Source organism: Lepisosteus platostomus, chromosome 3, assembly GCF_059453375.1.
Source record: "Lepisosteus platostomus isolate fLepPlt1 chromosome 3, fLepPlt1.hap1, whole genome shotgun sequence".
Classification (NCBI taxonomy): Eukaryota; Metazoa; Chordata; class Actinopteri; order Semionotiformes; family Lepisosteidae; genus Lepisosteus; species Lepisosteus platostomus.
In genome coordinates, this window is record NC_142613.1 from 1,198,989 (window position 1) to 1,218,621 (window position 19,633).

Sequence of the window (19,633 nt, forward strand, 5' to 3'; positions counted from 1 at the left end):
CCTCGTGCACACGCCGCCTCGGCCAATCGCCGGCTCGGGAGCGGGCATTTAATTTGCATGCCCTGCGCCCATTGGCGGAGGCGGCTTGTAAACACGTTCCTTCGGCAAGTCGAATGCCCCTCGGAGCAGCGGGATGGTTTCGGCGGCTCCTATTGGCCAGCGGGGCCAGCGCTCATCAGCTCCGGGCTGGGATTGGATCACGTCGTCCTGGGCCCCTCCCCTCCCCCCTCCCTCCTCCCGGCAAGGGGTGAAGTATTGTTGTTTTGGCCACAGTGGCTCAGTCTGTGCTGTTGCATTGTCTCAGCACCGTGGAAGAGAGTGTGGATGAAATTGTGCATTGACATTGGTGCACGATTTAGAGGGGGTGGTGACACAGAGATACCTGCACCGTCTGTACCTGAGGGCTGGTTCTCGGTCGGAGCAATCGCAGGATGGCGAGCAGCGCGCTGGGCGGCCTGAGCCGTGCGGGGTGGCGGAGGGGTGCGGGCAGGACACCGCTCTGGCGGGCGGCGCAGCTGCAGGGCCTGGCCTGCGGGAGCGCCGTGTCCGGCGGCTGGGAGGGCAAGGCCAGCCACGACAGCGGGGCCAGGGTCTCCGGCCACCCGAACCCAGGGCCGGCAGCTGCCCCCGCCCCGGCCCCGGCCCCCTCCGCGGCTCACAGACACCAGGTCGGCGGCAAGAAGCGGGGCGAGGAGTCGGTGACCGTGTCCGGCCGGTCCTACTCCTCCACGGCCCCCCAAGTGGACCCCCGCACCTACCTGTGGGCCCGGTACAACGAGATGAAACGGCTTGTGCACGGTACGTGCCTCGGGGTTTGTTTTGGGGTTTTAAACCAGCTGTGATGGTCGTGCGTTTTGCGTCTTGGAGTGGTGGCATCCTGCGCTGACTTGAGGAGGGGGTGAACTCGCACAGCCGCTGCTTTCGGGAGTCGTGCCGCAGAGTTGGGGTGTCCGGGATGCGGGGGGGTGGACTGTATACATGCCTTCGTGTCTCGCTGATCGTTAGGTCGTTTTCACAGGGGCAGTGCGAATCGATCCCAATAATCCTTTATTAACCCGCCGCCGGTCACTCGGGAGCCGGTTGGCTTGGCTGTGGAGACGGGAGAGCCGTGCCGGCCCGCAGGCTGATCGATGTTTTTTTTGGGGGGGTGAGGCGCTGTCTGTTACCCCGAGCGGGGCATGTGTGTCTATTGTGCTGTCCTGGCAGGCGGCGGTCGGTGCGGGATCTGTCACCCGTTTATCTGAAGAATCCCCTTTTGATGTGCTTCAGCAATCCCCCATATGATAGGGGAAAAAAAAGTAAAGTCTAGTTATAACTGTCTAGTTAAAATAAAGTTCATTTTAAAGCCGTTTTGGGTAATGAAATGCGCACGGTATCGGCTCGGCTGCCGGCGGACCCCCGTCTGACTCCGGGGGCGGCGAGGAGGAGACGGGTCACTGACTGACGGACACCGGGCCTGACGCAGCCTTCTGCAGCCATCTGCACAGGTGGGCATGAAAAGGCAGGAGCCCCCCTGCCTTTCATGCCCACCTGTGCAGATGGCTGCAGAAGCGTTATATTCGCTTTGGGTAACATCGGCCAGCCAGTGGTCTAGTGTTCATCAGCGGGGAGCGGAGGCTTGCTGACCCCAGCACAGCGCAGGACACCGCCCGCTGGAGCACCCGTTGAGCATCCTTGCCGTGGCACCAGGGCCGTGTCCCTCGCTCGGGGACACGTGTGGGTCGCTACATGATGTCCCGCACGTAGCCGGGCCGGCGGGGAGCTGTGAGCGCACGTTGGAAAGGGAGGGGAGCAGCCGGCGGCTCCGTGTCGCAGACGTGACGGGCATCATCCCGGGTCTGTCGGTTCTGCAGATCTGCGGGCGGCGGGGAATCCGGGGGGTGCACCCGAGCCCGGCTAGCGCTCCCCGGTGTCACCCCCGTTTAGATTGGGGGGCACAGCGCGCCTCCTCGCGACAGCTGGGTGTGCACCGGCTGCACAAAGATCCCAGACATCTTCCGAAAGTCCGAAAAATATCCACGGGTTCCGGAGGACCGTTCTGTCGAAGTGTAGAGTCGGGGGTGGGGGGGGAACCCCGAGTGGGGCTTCTTCAAAGCCCAGCGCGATCGTTTCAAACGTTTCTCACTGCGTCAGGCATTGCCGTCAGGAGCTGGAAATCCGGCCCGTTTGTCCTTTTCGGACCGTTTGTCCAGTGTGTGTGAGAGGGAAGGAGTGGAAATGAAAGTACGCCCCACAAAGTTTTCACGGAAAAAAACATAAATATAAAAACGCCAAATTGCATGACTCGCGCAATATTCGCCCCCCGTCAGATCGAGCAAAGCGACCAGCTCGCCACAGGGCTGCCCGACCCGTTTAAAGACAGGAATGTCGCGTCAAATAACCGTTAAAGATGCCGTTTAATTTCTTCTTATTAAAATGATTGTGCAATAGGTGGATGCTGCACACTGGTGGTGGTGGAGGGGAGTCCCCATTACCTGTAAAGCGCTTTGAGTGGAGTGTCCAGAAAAGCGCTCTATAAGTGTAAGCAATTATTAATTAATTGTAATTATTGCAGTAGACCCAAATTAAATTCCTGAGCTGCTTTGATGTGCTGTCACCAAAACTGCATGGCATTTGAATCGCCAAACCTTTGATTTGGGAAATAACAGGGTTTAAGTCTTTTCTTTGTGGGGAAAAAGTGGAAGAGTGTTGTTTTCCCAGGTGACTGGAGATGGAAGCTGGTATTGTGTTGGAATGATAGTTGCCCAGTGTGAGCTGACTCCGCCAGGATCCTGTAGGAAGCTGGTCTTTAAGTCAGCACATTGCTGATTCCACAACCTGTTTGTTTTAATGTGCTTGCCGATAGGCCTTATCCCCGGTTTGTGTAACCTCTTTCCTTTATGATAATGTTAACAGTGTAGATAGTTTTTGGTATGCAAAGCACTTTCTTAAGATAACAAGTTTGGGTTCTTGAGATTTTGGTTGTGAACGTTATTCGGATCAGGAGCTCGGTATTGACCTGTTGAAATTGTGACAATGGTGTGATAAAGTGTCCCAGTGTTGCGCCAGGATCTGGAGGGGATAGGCCACTCAGCAGATGTTGAGAAGTAATCGGTCAAACTGAGTTCCCCTGTGCTGCAACACAAGGTGATTCTTCTGCAGCTAGAATGCAGCTTCTCTTCTTGAACTGCATGCAGCTCAGTGCGCACAGTCTCTGTACTGTCTGGGGGGGGTCGCGGCCTCTATACTGTCTGGTGGGGGTGGGGGGGGTCAGTCTCTGTGCTGTCAGGCTGGTTCTTCACTCAGCCGGCTCGCTGTCTCCAAGTGCTTGGACCTGCAAAATGCACCCCAACAATCACCCCTCTTTCAGAGTCACTGGGTCTGCTCCTGCAGTTGTAACTATAGGCAACCAGGCCTGTCTGTTCTTACACGTGACCCTATGCATGCTGGGATTATTATTTGCTGTGTGGAAGCCCCTGTATTCAGTGTCCTGGGTGTCCCTGATTCACCCAGGGTGTCGCATTATTTTTGGTCCGCTAGCAGGTGCTGAGTTCTCCTCCAGATGTCGGAGAACCTGCTCAGCTTTTCCTGGAGTCTTGTGGCTGTCTGGAGTCTCCTGTGCAGAGTCGTGAGTTTTAATGTCGAGCTCCAGGCTGGTGTGTCTGGTTTGAGTGTGCTGTGGACTGGTGGGCACTGCAGCACCCTGCTGTCCTGAGATCGCAGCAGGCTTTCACGTGCCTGGTGCTCATGAATAGCTGCTAGTCCCATCGTTCCTTCCTGTGCCCAGCTGGACTCGGAGACGGTCTGAGCTTCAGTGAGTGTTCTTCACGCGTGTGGCTTCCTAATCTCTTCTGGCACAGGGGCGTGGTCCGGCGGTGCGCGCGTGTGCCCCCGGCTTCCTTATCATCTCGCACGCGCGGGTGCGTTTGGCCGATCGGCGGTCTTCTCCGCAGGGCCTCTGTGCCCCTCATGCGGCTTGGCGCCACGCCCAGCAGCTGCCCCGGTGTCGCCAGGGGGTTTCTCTGGCGTCGCAGCCGCCCTGCTCTGTGCGTCACTGCGGGCCCACAGGCGGGATTCCTCCGGGATGAACGTCGGGGAAAGAGGTGCCGGGTAGTATACAGCCCTGTTTTTTTGGGGGGGCTTGATGTGTTTGAGGGTTGTGGCTCTTGTGCTCTTTGCAGATTGATAGTTTCTTGCCGTTACCCGTCCTTGTGCAAACTGTCAGGTTTCCCCAGTGCCACGCTGCACCGATTTCTCCACTGCTGTGATCTGAGGCTGGAGCGCCGCTCCAGAGCAACCCTCGGCTGTCCCGAGCAGCAGCAGGCAGCTGAACCTCAGGGCAGTGATGAGAGAGGGGTCTCGTTCTGGATCTTCAGAATTGAAGGCGTCCTCACTGGAGAGGGGCTGAACTCCAGTTCTCCGGTTTCTGGAGTTCATTTTCCCTCTGCCCCCAGGTAGCTGAAGCAGGGACAAAAGGAAAACGTCACCGCCTTCTCTGCTGTGTGATTCTGGTTCCAACATGTCAGAGCAAAGAAGGCTGTGCGTGTGAATCTGGGCGCTGTCCCTGTCCTGGGTGGCGGAGCGCTGGAGCTCCTGCAGCTCGTCTGCAGTGTCCCAGCCTGCAGCTCTGGGGCCCAGAGAGAGGCTCATGCGGTCTCCCCTCACGAGAGTCACATGGCTCTGTGGACACAGGCCCGCGTGTTCTGGACAAACAAGCCTGCAGCTCTCCCACAGAGAGTCCTGCAGTATCGGGCAGCTCTGGCTGCCTGACTCAGGCAAGGGGTGTGTGTGTGTTTGTGTGTGCGAGAGAGGGCCAGATGTTTCTGCAGACGTGGCAGCTGAAACCCAGCGCTCAGATCTGGGAACACCACAAGCCCTGTATCTGTGCTTCCAGAGCACTGCTGCACTGTCAGACGCTTGTGTAGATCAAAACAACAGAACATCCAGTATGACCAGCAACAGTTTTCAAGAAAAATAAGTAAATAATTAAAGGTCAAGGGGAAATTGGTTTAGAAATGTTTTTATTAAAAGGAAAAAAAAGGGTAAATAAGTTTCTTTATGGGTCAGAGTTTATGCTTTCTACTGTTACCTATAAAAAAAATTCATCTGCGCAGCCCTTCAGCCTTTGTCTCAGGAGGAGCTGTGGGGTTATTGACGAGGTGACACAGGCGATTAGATTAATTTTCCCTCGAAGCACTAGCTTCCTGACATGCCTGAGCTTTGTCCGAGCCTCAGAGGGCTGGTGTTTGTACCAGAGGGAAGCAGGTGCTGTGTTTGTAATGGTCAGTAATTGGTTATATTTAAATGGGGCTTTGATTATAGGATATAAGCTTACTGTAAATAGCTCCAGGTGAAACAGGCTATTTCTGTTTTCACACCTCAGCGTGTGAGGCAGGTGTAAATAACAGTGTGCCTTTACCCCTAATTACAGCTTTTATCACCCTTGAAATGAACGTGGAGTAATGCCCATCTCTGTGGGCTCATTTAAATTTCCGTTCTTGCCTCAGGTGTTGCAATCCCTTTAACAATATCGTTTGATGTCACTGGAGCGTCACTCCTGCGGTTCCCCACCACACTCGACCTGCCCAGCCCAAGAGCCCTCGATCCCGGGTTTCGCCACTCCTCTGGCCTGGCGTGGGGGGATCTCTGAGGGTAACAGCCCCCGGGGCAGCTTGGCTCTCTCCCCTCCCCCCTCTCCCCACACGCGGGAGCTCCTCCCCCAGGCGCGGGGTGCTGGAGGGGGGGCTGGAGAGCCGAGCGCGCGGGGGGCTGCAGGCTGTGAGACCGGCCTCACCGGCTCTGCAGAGTCTGTGCAGCTCCAGCCCTGCCGGCCTTCGCAATCCTGTCGAGCTCCCCCGTCGCTTCTCCCCCTCCCGGGCTGGGGCGGCGCCCCTCGCTTTGATTCCGGGCGGGAGCCTGCGCCCCGACACTGAGCGCCCCCAACTCTGAGCGCCCCCGGCAGCCTTCTGTGGTCCCGAGGGGCTGAAACACTGCCGGTTTCCCAGAGCCGCCGGGGAAAAGGCAGGAGTTGCACAAGAACGGAGGAAAGGTGGCCCCTCTGCTCATTTGTTAGTTACTAGTTAATGAACTAGCACTAGTTAATTAAGTACTCGTTAACTACTAGCTCTTGCCCTGGTTTCTTTCGGTCAACGGCTGGATATCATGTTCAACAACATGGCTGTGCAGCTCGTTGACAGCTGGCTATCTGAAAGCTAACTGCAGCTGCAGCTTCGCAGGGGGTGTGGGGGGTCCGTGCGTGTCCTGGCGGGGGGGCGGTTTGGCCTTGTCAGCTTCAGGGCCCTTATCTCTGGAATAAGCTGGAGCTGCACAGACTCTGCAGAGCTGGAAGTCTGTGGTGGACGAGCCTGATCGCACTGCCCTGTCTGGCCCGTGCCCGAGGAACCTGCTGCCACACTTTGCGGTCCGGGCTGAGCCGCGCGGATCGGCCGTTTGCCTTGGAATACGGACAGGAGAAAAGTCAGCGGTTCCACCGTGGAGCGTAACTGCAGATCCCCAATCGGGGATCCTCTTGTCTCCGACGCCTCGGGGGACTGGAGCAGTGGTTGCAAACGGTCCGCTTCCCGGCTCACTGGCCCCCTGATTTTTGTGTCCGTGTTCGAGCCGTGTCACTCCGCGCAGAGAGCGTGTGATGCCGGTGTCGGAGGCCAGGACGTCGGCGAGCGACTGGCTGGTCTCTCCCGTCGGCAGGCATGTTGGACCTGTGGAATGACTTCCGGTCCTGGTGATGCCACGCTGGTCGCTGGTGCAGATGTGGTGTTTGCACAGCGGTGGATGATCAGGCTGCTGTATCTGCGGCCCCTTGGGTTCTGTGTGCTCCAGACGTCACTGAGCTCAGTGCAAACGTTGCATAACCTCTATATCTTGGAGCTCTAATCTCTTTCCATTGGAGCCTTGGAAATATTTTCACATTAGCGAAGCTTTTCTGTGCTCCCCTTCCTTTATCTTTGTTCCAGGTAAGATACAGCGAAGGATTAATGAGGCTTCACACTGTTGTTATTGACAGCCTCTTCAATGTCCAGTGGAACAGTATCTCCACAAATACGACCATGAGGCAGCGACGCGCTTTTCATTATGTTTGGGAGAAATAAGTGCCGACCAGTCCTGCTTGATGATCACTTGGGAAGCAGCTCCACAGCGATGGGTTGTCCGTGCTTTCAGAACCAGAAATCTGACTTGGTGCAGATTTTGTTGTTCTGTTTTTCTCCTCTGTGTGGCTCAATTTTTAGGATTACAGACGTGTCTATTTCCTGTCACGTTTGCTCCTGAGCAGTGCTCCCCCCCACTGTGTGGACTTTTATTCAGATCGAACGTCAGTTGCGATTGCGATTTCGTTGCAACATTTCATTCAACGACAGATCAGCTGAATCAGAATTAAGCAGCAGTGGGGTATGTGTTCTCCCACACCCTGTGGCGTGCATGATCGTTATTTCGCACTGTGTGCGTGCAGTACTCTGCCGTTCTCCCCAGCATGGACACAGTGAAGGTGCGTTCGTTTTGGGTCGCCCCACATGTCACAGCAGAGTATGAGATAGTGAGCCGGAGTCTGTGTCTCTAGACGTTGTGTCGTTTCCCCCTGGAAGGAGGTGTGTGGCTGTGGGCTGTGTGGTCTGTCCAGCTCCCAGGTGGGAGAGTCTAATCTCAGGGGGCATCTCTGCTCTGTTTACAAAACCCAGCCTCTCCTCCAGGCAGAGTTCACACCTGCTCATTTCCCCCATCGGCCCATAACCCTTCCTGGGCGCTGATTTAAGAGCCCCTTCGGGCAGGCCTGAGCTGAGCGCGAGAAACCTGTTTGTGTGTGGCTGTTCCTCTTGTTCCCCTTTAATAAATTAAGGCTACTTATCTCCTGTTGTGTTTCTGGGAATCCACACACCTGCAGTATTCTCTCCTGCTCCTGGACGGCTGCTCTGCTCATGGTCACCTGAGAGCCAGGAGACCCTGGAGGACTTGACTTGAATCGGTTGTTCTCTGTACCTTCCTGTCTGGCAACAGTGGTCACCTCGCACCTTTTTTCAGTGGCTGCCCTTCATTTAAACACCACCTTCAGGCTGTGATCTAGTGGACACCTTGGGTTGTAATGCTTAGATCAGTGTGATCTAATGGGTCCCTGGATGCTTCCTGTAAAACCTGCCGGTCTCCGTTTAGGTTTCCTTTCAGATCAGCAGCAGCAAATAAGTCCCAAGATGAAACGGGTGCATAGACACGGTTTACGAAGTGGGTTTTGTTCTTGTTTTGACCTGAATCCCAGCCGATCGTATCGGCCTTTCAGTTCATGGGTGCGCCAGACGCAGCGGAGGTTGAAGATGAAACGCGGAGATTTGAAACCCTCTTGAGCCCGTGACGGGTCTGAGGGTGCCGTTGGCGGGTGTGGCCCCCTCTGCAGCCAGGGGGGGCGCCGGCGCTGCATGGGCACGGCCAGTGTAGTAACCCCCACCCCCACTTCTGTTTCCAGACCTGATCCCTCCTGGGGTGTGCAACCTCCTGAACCCCTCCACCATCTACGCCAACAACGAGGTGAACCTGGCTGGGGTGGACATCTACGGCTTCGACTACGACTACACGCTGGCTCTCTACTCCAACGCCCTGAACTCCATGATCTACAACACGGCTCGGGACTTCCTCATCAAGCACTACAAGGTCCGCCCGCGCTCGTCCGCCGTTCCAGCGGGATTCTCGCCTCTTTCGTCCGCTTAGATCCCTGAGGCTTCTTGTGGGAGCAGAGCTTCTGACCCGATGTCACGGGGTTCCCAGGGGAGGTAGACCCTGCACCCCCCTTTACTGCTCCTTAAATGGTTACAGTCCGACACGGATAGGCTTCCCCTCGGCGTTTCCTCTTTAGAGTTATTTTGTAATGGGTTAGTATGTCAATAATCCTCTGCATTCCTTCCCCATTTCCCGCAGTATCCCGAGGGAATCCGCAAGTACGACTACATCCCGAACTTCGCCTGCCGGGGCCTGCACTACGACATCCAGAAGGTGAGGTGCCCTGTCCCATCTCTCCCCGCGACATCACGGTCTGGTTAATGTGGAGAATGGACAAAACAACGGCAGCGCTTCGGGGATGGCGCCTGCATTTCGGGTGTTTGTTTGTTTTTTTGCGAGGAGACTGGTTTGTCTGCATTTCCAGGAGTCGGCGAACTGTGACCTTTGTCACACGGATCCCCGCAGCTGCAGATTCACGAAACGTCTTGCTGGCTGAAGAGGGCTGTGCTGTGCGGTCGGGTCGCTGGTTCTCTTCGGCATTCGGGTCGGGTTCAGCGAGTGCCAGTACAGGACATGCCCCTGCCCTTGTCTGGTGGGGGGGTATATCTGACTGATGCGTCAGTCTTCCTCTGGGCTTTTTCCCCAGAATTCCCAAACAGGACCCTTCTTCTCAGATCCCCACGTGTTCCAGTTCGGTTGTCGCCACGTCAGAAATTGGACTAAAATAGACGATGAGACGCTTTGTGTTCTGGGACACTGCACTCGGCATTGACCAGCGTTGGTATTGATGGATTAAAGATTGATCACATGTGAGGGCAAACTAAACAAACAAAACTAAAGGAAAAATCATAAAAAACAAAACGCCTGAGTTTTGCAAAAAAAAATTAAAATATTTTTGTGTCAGGTTTGCCGAGGCTGACAGCCAGCAAATCCAGCCTTTAGTGTTCTGGTTCTGGGTCTGTACAGACATTTGGACCTGTGCTCCTCTCCCGGCTCAGCTGCTCAACCGGGGAGCCCTGAAATAGGAACTGTACCCCCAAAGTCACAGCCTCTCAAGACCGCTCTGGTCCAGACAGTCTGCTGGGCCCCGGGCTTCGAAAGTGCGAACTCAACAGATCCGTTTCCTGTTTCCGGCAGGGGCTGCTGATGAAGATCGATGCCTTCCATTACATCCAGCTGGGCACGGTGTACAGGTGAGGCCGCGTGGGGGAACGACCTTGTGACCTGGCCTTCCTCCCGCTGGACGCTGCTGTCCGCACGGGCGGGGCTTGGACTGACACCCCTCCTCGCCCGGTCGGCTCGCTCGGGGCCAGGGTTCCAGCAGAGGTTGTAGGGGGAGGGGTCCACGCCAGAGGGACCATTAGCAGTAGCCTGTTCTTTTGGGGGGGCACCTCCTGCAGACATTGGCACCGGTGCCCCCCCCCCCTGCACTATGCTGGGTTCAGGTCTGTGTGCTTCTGCTTTAATACAAACCCTGTGTTTTACAGTCAGTCTTGACGCCTGCATTTTTGCAAGCTAAACTTGGGGGGGGAATACAGTTGAGTTGCTCACCGGGACTTCTGTGTCCCCATCCGTAAAGATGGGGTGTTAGCTGTGTGGGGTTCGCATGTTCTCCCCAGTTTCCTCCATCCTCTCCACCTCCCAGACTCGAGCTGGGGTTCCAGGTGGTCCCATAGGGGTCAGCGCGTGTGCGTGCTTGTGTGCCCAGCGGAGGATGACGTCCGCCCCGGGTGTGGTCCCGCCTTGCGTCCGGCGCTCCTGGGACGGGCTCCAGGCGGCTGCGGCCCTGGCCCGGAGTGGGCGGCGTGTCGGTGAGGGGCTCGGCCCCTCGGCTGCGCCCCCGGCGGGCCGTGAAGGTGATAACGGCTCTCCCGTGTCCCCCCAGGGGCCTGAAGCCCGTCCCCGACGAGGAGGTGCTGCGGCTGTACGAGGGGACGAACCACGTGCCCCTGCACCAAGTCAGCGGCTTCTACGGCAAGGTGAGCCGGCGCCGTCTCCCGCCTCCGGCCAGCTCCGCTCGGGGCGAAGGGCACGGGGCCCCGCTTCCCCTTTTCACCCACAATGCCATTGAAACCTGTGCGCAGCGTGGCTAAGCTTGGTGCCCAGTCACTGGGCTGAGTTACTTCAAATTCCCCAGTTACAGTTCCCCCCTATGTTGACCCCCCTCCAGTCTCGGAAAGGCATCGGGGTCTTTGTTTCCGAGAGCTGGGAGCAGCTTCAGACGTGAGTGTGGGATCCTTCGTGTTATTGTTACGTTTGAACTCCCCTTAATTGGGCCGGCTTTCAAGTTAAACAGGAACTTGACCGCTGTTTGTGTTCAAATCCCTTCTGTTGTAATGATGGCTCCCGGTGGAGTCTCGGGAATGTGGGAACAGGGAGTCTGCCCCCCTGCTGTTGGATAATAGCATCAGGCACATCAATTAGTCAGTATGAGCCTTTCATCTTGCAGTATTATACAAATATGCACTTAAACAAAACAATGTGATTTAATATGTGATTTTCTAAGAATCCCTGTAGATTCTCGGTATAATTTTACTTTGTCTCTTTCGGAGCACAGAGACTTGGAAGTGCATCAGTGTTCTGCAGTTCTCTGTAAAACAAGAGCTGAAAGCCCCCCAGTCCCCCAGTTTCCCAGCTCTCAGCTGACGGGATGCCCACAGTGAGCGTGTCTCCTCTCTTCTCCACTGCAGGGGCCCAAGATGAAGCAGTTCATGGATGTCTTCTCCATCCCTGAGATGACCCTGCTGGCCGTCGCCAACGACTTCTTCATCTCCAACGACATTGAGTACGACCCCGTGCACCTCTACAAGGACGTGTCGGTGAGTGTTCCTGCCCAGGGGGACAGATGAGGCTCTGGGCGTTGGCATGGTGCAGCACTGTCCAGTCCTGCTCCTGCCGGGCCGGTCAGTGTGCCTGCAGCAGGGCTGTCCAGTCCTGCTCCTGCCGGGGCCGGTCAGTGTCTCTGCAGCAGGGCTGTCCAGTGCTGCTCCTGCCGGGGCCGGTCAGTGTAATCACAGCTCTGCAGCTCTAGGTTTGATTCTGACCTCGATTCTGCACACACTTTGCATGTTCACTCGTGATTTTTACTGTGTGCTCAGGTTTCCTTCTCTTTCCAAAGCCACGCTGACGCGGTTAACTAGTGTGTGTGTGTGCGGTCGCACGTGTACGCGTTACTGCGGTGGACTGGTGTGAGCTCCGTGTGTGACCCCAGCACGCTTCTGGGTTGAGATTTGCTTTGCCACAACACTTAGTGGGAATCCAGTCACTCTTTAGGTTGTGGACAGAGGGTTAAAAAAAGAGCAGGAGATGCTTCAGCTGAGCTGAAAAGCTCTGAAGGGAAGTGAAACTCGAAGTGGTCTGGACTATCGTGATCTGACGCAGACTGTTTCTCTTAGGCCTCCTCTCCCTTGGCTTGGGAGTGATTCAGACCACTGTGCTCGTTCACTCCTCTCTTGAGGCCAGGCTGCAGTTCATTTCTCCAGTAAACAACTGCCAGGCTGGAGAGCAGAAATCCCTTTGTCGGCTTCAGTGTTTTTTTGTTTTCATTTTTTTTTTTTTGCTTTGACCCAACCAAGCCAAGTAAGTCACAGGAGCTGAGACTACTGTTCTTTCTTGCTGCTCCTAATCCTCCTGAGTGCAGGAATTCCAGCTATGCCAGAGCAGCACAGACGGGCTCCTGGCTGCGCTCAGATCTAGGTGAAAGGGCACCCAGCTGCCATCATCCTGCAGCCCCTCGGATCTCGGTGTGCCGAGCTTGCCACTTCCTTCCTCCCGCTGAAACGTCAGCGCCCGCGCGGGCAGGCGTTCCTGTGGCTTGTGCGCCGGGTGTCGAAACTAAAGTTCGAGTAGATGCGTCTGTGCCTCTTTAAGTGCTGTGGGGGGTTTTTCACCACCGTGCAGCTGATGAAGGCCGCGCAGGAGAGAGTTGTTTTGAAGTGTGATTTTGTTTAGTTCTTCTGGAGTCGTGTGCGTCACAGTCGTGCATTTCTACGAGGCACTGAATCTGGAGAAGATTTTGTAACTGTTGTGCTGTTGCCGGTCTCTCTGACCAGTCCAGTGACTGGTGCGTCTCACAAGAGAGAGAGAGACGCTAACACAAGTCCAACCCCACCATGCGGGGCCTGACGGGGACCCCTCAGATCTTTACTGTGGTCGGGAGTGGAGGTGCTGTGAAAAACACGGTCCGTTTTACAGTTCTTGGGGTTGTGCTGATTTTCAGTGTTTTTGAAATGGTTCTGCTGTTTTTGTTAGTGTGTTCGGAAGGATCGACATACGATCCCCCAGCAGTGCTGAAACCCCTGCAGTGTGTATTTTGCGAAGGTCAGACCTGTTTTGAGGCCCCGTCGTTCAGCACTGTGAGCTCCCCCATCATCGGGAGCAGACGTGCTGGAATTTCTCTTCAGAGCCCGAGAACACAGAAGCACATGTTTTGCACGTTTTGTTTTTGTTCTTGCAGTGTGCGCCTGCCGTTCGGGCGCGTCAGAAACCTCCATGTGTGATTAACACTCGAGCGGCGCCCACACTCTGCTTTTTGGAGTTCCTGAAACGTACACTTTCACCCTGATCCTCAGGCAGCCCGACCCCTGGTCTCTCTCCCCCGCCTCCCTGCCAGTGTGGTTTCCGTGTTGCTGGTACAGCCTGTTCCCTCTCGGTGACTGAGGACCTCTTGTGCTCTGAAAGCCACAGGGGGTGTTGGGCACACGGGCTCGGGTTTCTGCACGCTGGGGGGGCTGCACACAGCTCCATCCCCTCTTGCACAGACCACGAGCCCCTTTAAATCAGATTCTCTTGCTTACCTGCAGCCCAGAGGCTTTATCCTGCATTCGGGTTTGATCCCTGCTTCTGCTGTTTCTGATGATTTACTCCCAGGTCATGAACCCTGTTTTCAGTTGAAAGAAAGTTTGTTTTTTTCCTCTGGAGGTGTTTTGTCTTGTTATTGTGAGTGTGAAAACTTGCGCAGGTGGGGTATCTACCGTGGAGTGCAAGATGACCTGGCCAAGGGGATAATCTTGCCCTGTGTCTTACTAAGCCTGTTATTGTTTATTTATTGAAATGGCTTAAATTATAAAAAATATTGCTGCACAGTTTTAGTTTCTGGAAGCTGATCGGTGAATGAGCAGCAAGTCGTTGTTCCTTGCCAAGAGACGCCCGTGTGAAATCTGGCTGAGGACTGATCTTTCACTGTATAAGGCAAGAGGGCAAAAGTCCCTTCGAAGCGTCTGCCCCAACAGTGTCGTATCCCTCATGCTTCTGAAACGAGCTCACCGGTGTCCTGTGGGTCATCTTTTCCCCCCAAACGACTGTACATGTTGGAGAAGGCAGGAAGAGTAGTGCAGTCTGTCCCAGGGGAGAGAAGATCTAGAATTCAGTGTTTTCCTGTTTCAGCCTCTCTCTGCCTGCATGCCTGCCTCTTCCTGGCATTCTCCGAAACCCACACCCTCTGTGTCTGACTGCCTCTTTACAGTACTGTATCAGCGCAGCGTGCGCTCGGCGTTTCAGTCTCTTGAGTCTTGTTTGACTTAGCTGCGTGCATCACAGCGGTGATTCAGCGATTCCTTTCTGCAGTTATTTCCAGTCCACCATCAGCAGTAGCACCTCTGTCCTGTCCTGGAGTCGCATACAGTCCATCTGCTAATGGAGCTGCGGTCCAGACGGAGCTGTGCTGCTCAGGGACAGTACACCAGCTTTTTAAATTCACTGTTCGTTCCCGATAGGAGAGCTAAATGGTCTGTGTCTCTCGGGTGGCTAATAATTTGGATGTACAGTTTAAACCTTTATTAACACTGCTGTGTCTAGAGGCTGGGGTGGAGTTGTTGCAAACGTGTGAGGCTAATGCAGGAGAAAACGCCAGCAGCCACATCCCGCAAGTCAATTATCCGGCTTTCTCCGGCTCCAGAAACGTGCTTAACTTTTTCAGTGGCGGCAGCTGTTAAGTTTTGTCTCTCAAACCTCGAATAAGAGCAAGAGCAGCTTCGAGCAGCGTGTCTGGGCTTGTCTGAGTCTGCCACCGCTGTCTCTGACCTCTCTCCCTCCCTGTCCCACACAGGAGGCCATTGGGATGGTGCACATCAAAGGCTACATGTACAAGTGGATCATGCAGGATTTGGGTGAGCATGACCGAACTCCTCCTCCCTTGAGATTTGCAAAGCAAGAGGAATGGCGCCTGTTCCAGCTGGCAGGAGGCACATGTGTGCCAGTTCTGGTACAGTCCCTGTGACTCCTCATCCTCAGGCTTAGCTGAGTCAGCGCAGGGAGGCCAGTGAGATGGTTTATATTCCAGGTGAGGGAGGGAGGGTGCTCCTTCATCTGTGCCCATTTACACAGCTGGGCATTTTGCTGGGTCCAGTGGAACTTGTTTGTCCAGAGTCAGAAGAAGTCATGTATCGCTGTGCTCATAGCACAGGGGTTGGTAAGGAACGGGCAGAGAGGCTCGGTTCAGCAGGACCAGTGCCCCCTGCAGTGGGAAGAGCAGTCATGTCCCAATTCCCAAGTTTGCCGTTCGGGCGGTTTCAGTTAGAAATGTCTGTTCAAAACTGCTAATGGCTTCGTCAAATGTAGATCCAGTACAGCACCACGCAGCATGGTATGTATGTAGAAGCACTGAATTATCTAGAAGAAATGAATTGTTTAGGTAGGAGATGCAGTTTATATGCAGCCTTGCTGGCCTTTCTGCCCAATCGTGTATTGCAGTAACCCTGGATTCTTTCAAGAAGCAGCTGGGCGAGATGCTCCGATTAATTAACTCCTAACTATGAAATGGGCTGATGGGTCAAACGGCCTCTTTGTTTGGAACTGTTCCCATCTTATTATTCTCCTTCGTTTTTGTTTTATGATCAACAAAGTGTGGGAACAGCATGTAGAGATCAAACCCAGCGAACATGAGGCAGATCATTTACTCGGAGCCTTTGAAAGGGAGGAGGTGCTCTGCGGGTTTTTGTGCTGTGGGTAGCCTGCCCAGCACACGCTCCCTGTGCAGAGGGGAGACAGCTGGTGTTGCGCAGGGGAGCGAGGCACGCTTCGTAGGACAGGACAGGGCGAGGGGAAAGGAGAGGAGAGGGAAGAGCCACACACTGTGCTGAAGCCGATACCCTGGCTTCTCCCAGCCAAGCTGGATGAGATCATTGGGTCAGTCGGCCACACGGCCTCCTCTCCTTCGTAACGTCTCTCGGGGTCCCGTGGGACGGAGGGGAGGACACAGGGAGGAGGTGATGGCTGAAGTGTCTGTGTCTGTGTGTGTGTCTGGGCTCAGCAGCAGCAGGTCTGCAGTCCTTGTGCTCCTAATCTTCTGCGTCTACCTGCCTGTCCCGCAGGGGGAAAGGAAGCAGCACAGGGCAGGAAATGGGAAGCCGACACGGATTTGTCCAGGGATTTCAGAAGCTGTGATTTAGGGAAACCAGCCTTCAGGAAACCGACTTTAGATTTTAAAGAACTTTTTCTTTTCACAAATAAATACAGAGAATCGCAAAACGGAAAACTTGACAATAATATATACAGTATACCTAAAACAGTATATACGAACACATCTCGTTAAGGTTAAAACAACCCACAAGTAACATAATTACTTTCAAGTTACATAAGCACACTTTCGCAGCTGTGCTGCCATTGTCTCGGCCCGGGCCAGGAGGGATCCGTCTGAGACGGGTTTCTCAGGGTGTGGAAGACCTGGCCAGACTTGTTCTGGGGCCTTCGGTGAGCCGCGGAGAGGGGCGCAGCAGGGCATGCTGGGAGAGAGGCCGGGTGTGCTGGTGCTCATCAGTCCTGGTGAAGACTGAGCGGGGTGGGGGTGAGGGAGGAGAGACTGTCTGGGCCGACTTCCAGACCACGCGAGAGGGAATCAGTTTGTAGTGGACAAAACAACGGCAGACACTCCCAGGCAGTGTTTTAAGTGGGGGGGGGGGGGAGTCATTTTATTACTCTTTTTTTAAAAATTCCCTCTTATTGTAAATCTTCTCCTTGCAGCACAGATGGAGCCTTGAGTGCGTTTCAGTGCTGAATCTGTGTTGTCTGAAGGGGAGGTTTATGAGTCACACCTTGCAAAACTATAAGGAAATCCTGGGTTTTTCATACTTTTTATACAGCAGGGCCAGAGAAGCCTTTTAGACTCGGTTTTTACGTTCAGAATCTGGGGTGGGGTAATCATAGCATCAGTTCACCTGTAAACAAGGGGGACCTAATGGTTCAGTAGTGTGAAGGTATTCTGGCTCATCCTTGTTCTCGCTGTCTGTGCTGACCTGACCTTCCTGTAGTAATTCCCCCTCTCCTCTCTCTTCCGGCAAACAGAAAAGTACATCCTGCGAGGAGACGAGACCTACGCTGTCCTTCATCGCCTGGCAAGCAGCGGCAAAAAGCTCTTTCTCATCACCAACAGTCCCTTCAGCTTCGTGTGAGTGTCTTACTCTAACAGACCAGCAGAGCTCGGAGCTGACACACTGGGAGAGAGAGGGAGGGAGGCAGTGTGAGCTAGTGGTGAGAGCTGAGGCACTGGGAGAGAGAGAGGGAGGCAGTGTGGGCTAGTGGTTAGAGCTGAGGCACTGGGACAGAGAGGGAGGCAGTGTGGGCTACTGGTTAGAGCTGAGGCACTGGGACAGAGAGAGGGAGGCAGTGTGGGCTAGTGGTGAGAGCTGAGGCACTGGGAGAGAGAGGGAGGCAGTGTGAGCTAGTGGTTAGAGCTGAGGCACTGGGGGAGAGAGAGAGAGAGAGAGAGAGAGGGAGGCAGTGTGGGCTAGTGGTTAGAGCTGAGGCACTGGGAGAGAGAGGGGGGAGGCAGTGTGGGCTAGTGGTTAGAGCTGAGGCACTGGGAGAGAGCACAAGCTGCTCAGCCGAGCTGTGACCCGGCTCTTCGGCCTGTGTTTCAGGGACAAGGGCATGAGGTACATGGTGGGGAAGGACTGGAGGGACTTCTTCAATGCGGTCATCGTCCAGGCAGACAAGCCGCACTTCTTCAACGACTGCGTCAAGTGAGTGTCTTCCCCCTGCGCTCACCGGCCTGTGTGTCCGGGCGGGGCGTCTGCCGAGAGGCTCCGTGAGCTCTCTGGCGAAGCCAGGCCCCACAGGATTGGCGCACCTGAAATCGCTTTGTAAAGACAAACACGCAGCAAATAACTCGCTTCAAGTGAAAATGAGGTGCGGTGGCAGTGTGGCACAGTGGTCAGCATGGCTGCCTTGCAGTTCCAGACCTGGGCTGCTGTCTGTGTGGAGCTGGTATGTTCTCCCGGTGCGCATGTGGGATTTCTCCCGCAGTCCAGGCGTACGGGAGGTTAATTGGCTTCTGGGGAAATTGTCCTAGTTGTGTGTCTGTGTGTGTCCTTCTGCCCTGTGCCATGCTGGTGTCCCAGCCAGGGTGTACCCTGCCTTGCCCCCATTGCTTGCTGGGATAGGCTCTGGCTCCCCTGCGACCCTGTACTGGATAAACCAGTTAGAGCATGGGCGAGTGGATGATTAAGCCGTGCATGTTAATCAAGTGTGGCGGTTTTGAACTTGCAGGCCTTTCCGGCGATTGGACTGCAATGGAGACCTGCAGTGGGACAGGATCACCAGCCTGGACAAGGGCCAGATCTACAAACAGGTCAGTCGGCAGGCGACTCTCCCCCGGTTCCCAGCTCTCTCTCGCTGTGTGGCCAGCCCTTGACCTCCCCTCTCGGCACCAGAGGGCACGCTGTGTGTGCGTGTGTGTGAAGTCGATACCGTGCAGCAGCGGTCGAGCCAAGAGATGACTCTTGTCTGGCGCGCGGCACGGCGCCGGCTGCCTCGACCAGTCGGTCAGTGTCAGTGTCCCTCCGAAGCCTGGCGCAGGTGCCCGTGTTGGTCTTGGCAGCGAGGGCGGCGTTAATCCGCTGCAGCGGGAGCTCTGCCCAGTGGGGCAGGCCTGTGCTTCGCCGCAGTCGGGGCTTTAAAACCAGGACAACGTCTGAAACCCGCGCGAGTGCAGGTCAGGATCTAACGCTGAGTCGAGGATCGCTGGAGGAAAACGCGCACATCTTTACTACAGGCTGGAAGTGTTTGCAAACAGTCAATCAGTCAAGGTTTATTGATCAGTGCACGAACAGTACAGCATACAGCAGTGTTGTCGGCAGTGAAATGCTTTATCCGCGAGCTGGTTAAGAGGGATAGAAGAGTAGGACAGGAGTTTATAGGGATAAGGTTTTCCCATTGTTGAGGACAACAGTGTCGCTGAGTGTCCTCAGCATTTTGCACTGGTCTCTGCTCACAGTGAAAGGGCAGGCAGGAAGGGTTTATCTGCTGCTGGGTAGCTGTTGTCAAGCCCCGAGAATCAGTCCCACTCTTTACAGTTGGAGACTTTTCATGTCGCCGCTTGGAGCTGGTGTGTGTGGCTGTAGTTTCCTGAGAGTTTACCGTGCTCTCACTGGGAGAGATCGCCTTTCACAAGTGAATCAGTGTCTTGACCGCGCACTTCAGCCCCGTGCAAGCATGTGAGCTCTGTAAAGTTCCCTTGACAGGACTCGTCCTGCAGCGCAGAACATGCTGGTGCACCGAGTCCGATCTCACTCGGAGCCGATCCTGGGAATCTGCCCGGATCGTCTGGGTCTTCTCCCGGAGCGGGCAGAGAGGCAGTCTGGGATTGCGCAGCAGGAATTCCTGCTGCGGGCGGCCAGACTTTGGTGCGACCCATCAGCAGTTCCGAAACGACTGTGTTCAGCCCTCGCGCCTCTTCAGGAGGCTTCTGGGAGAGGCCAGGCCTGCGCACGCTCCCTCGGGTTTCATGCCCTTCCGCAATCGGGGCCGCAGTCGTGTCCGTGCGATTCGGGCGCGGGGGTGGAGGACAGCAGCACAGGGGAGCGCAGTGCCTACGTGAGCGAACGCACAGCCTGTGGAGACAGGCAGAAAAAATCCGGCTGACTCAGACTGTGGGAACAACAGTCAGGTCGTTACTCATGCCACACGGCCTGAACCGTTGGCGCGAAAGCGCAGCCTC

At 55.3% G+C, this 19,633-nt stretch overlaps 1 protein-coding gene across 1 annotated transcript in view; it reads left to right on the top strand.

Annotated features, from left to right (window-relative positions):
- Positions 1-259: 259 nt before the first annotated feature.
- Positions 260-19,633, top strand: part of nt5dc2 (5'-nucleotidase domain containing 2) — a 28,282-nt gene continuing 8,908 nt past the window's right edge. The window contains exons 1-10 of the mRNA XM_088623704.1: positions 260-798; positions 8,450-8,634; positions 8,899-8,973; positions 9,838-9,893; positions 10,586-10,679; positions 11,391-11,519; positions 14,747-14,807; positions 16,981-17,083; positions 17,556-17,657; positions 18,184-18,265. Coding sequence (XP_088479830.1) covers positions 432-798; positions 8,450-8,634; positions 8,899-8,973; positions 9,838-9,893; positions 10,586-10,679; positions 11,391-11,519; positions 14,747-14,807; positions 16,981-17,083; positions 17,556-17,657; positions 18,184-18,265 — 1,254 coding nt within the window. The 5' untranslated portion in view covers positions 260-431. The remainder of the gene's footprint in view (positions 799-8,449; positions 8,635-8,898; positions 8,974-9,837; positions 9,894-10,585; positions 10,680-11,390; positions 11,520-14,746; positions 14,808-16,980; positions 17,084-17,555; positions 17,658-18,183; positions 18,266-19,633) is intronic.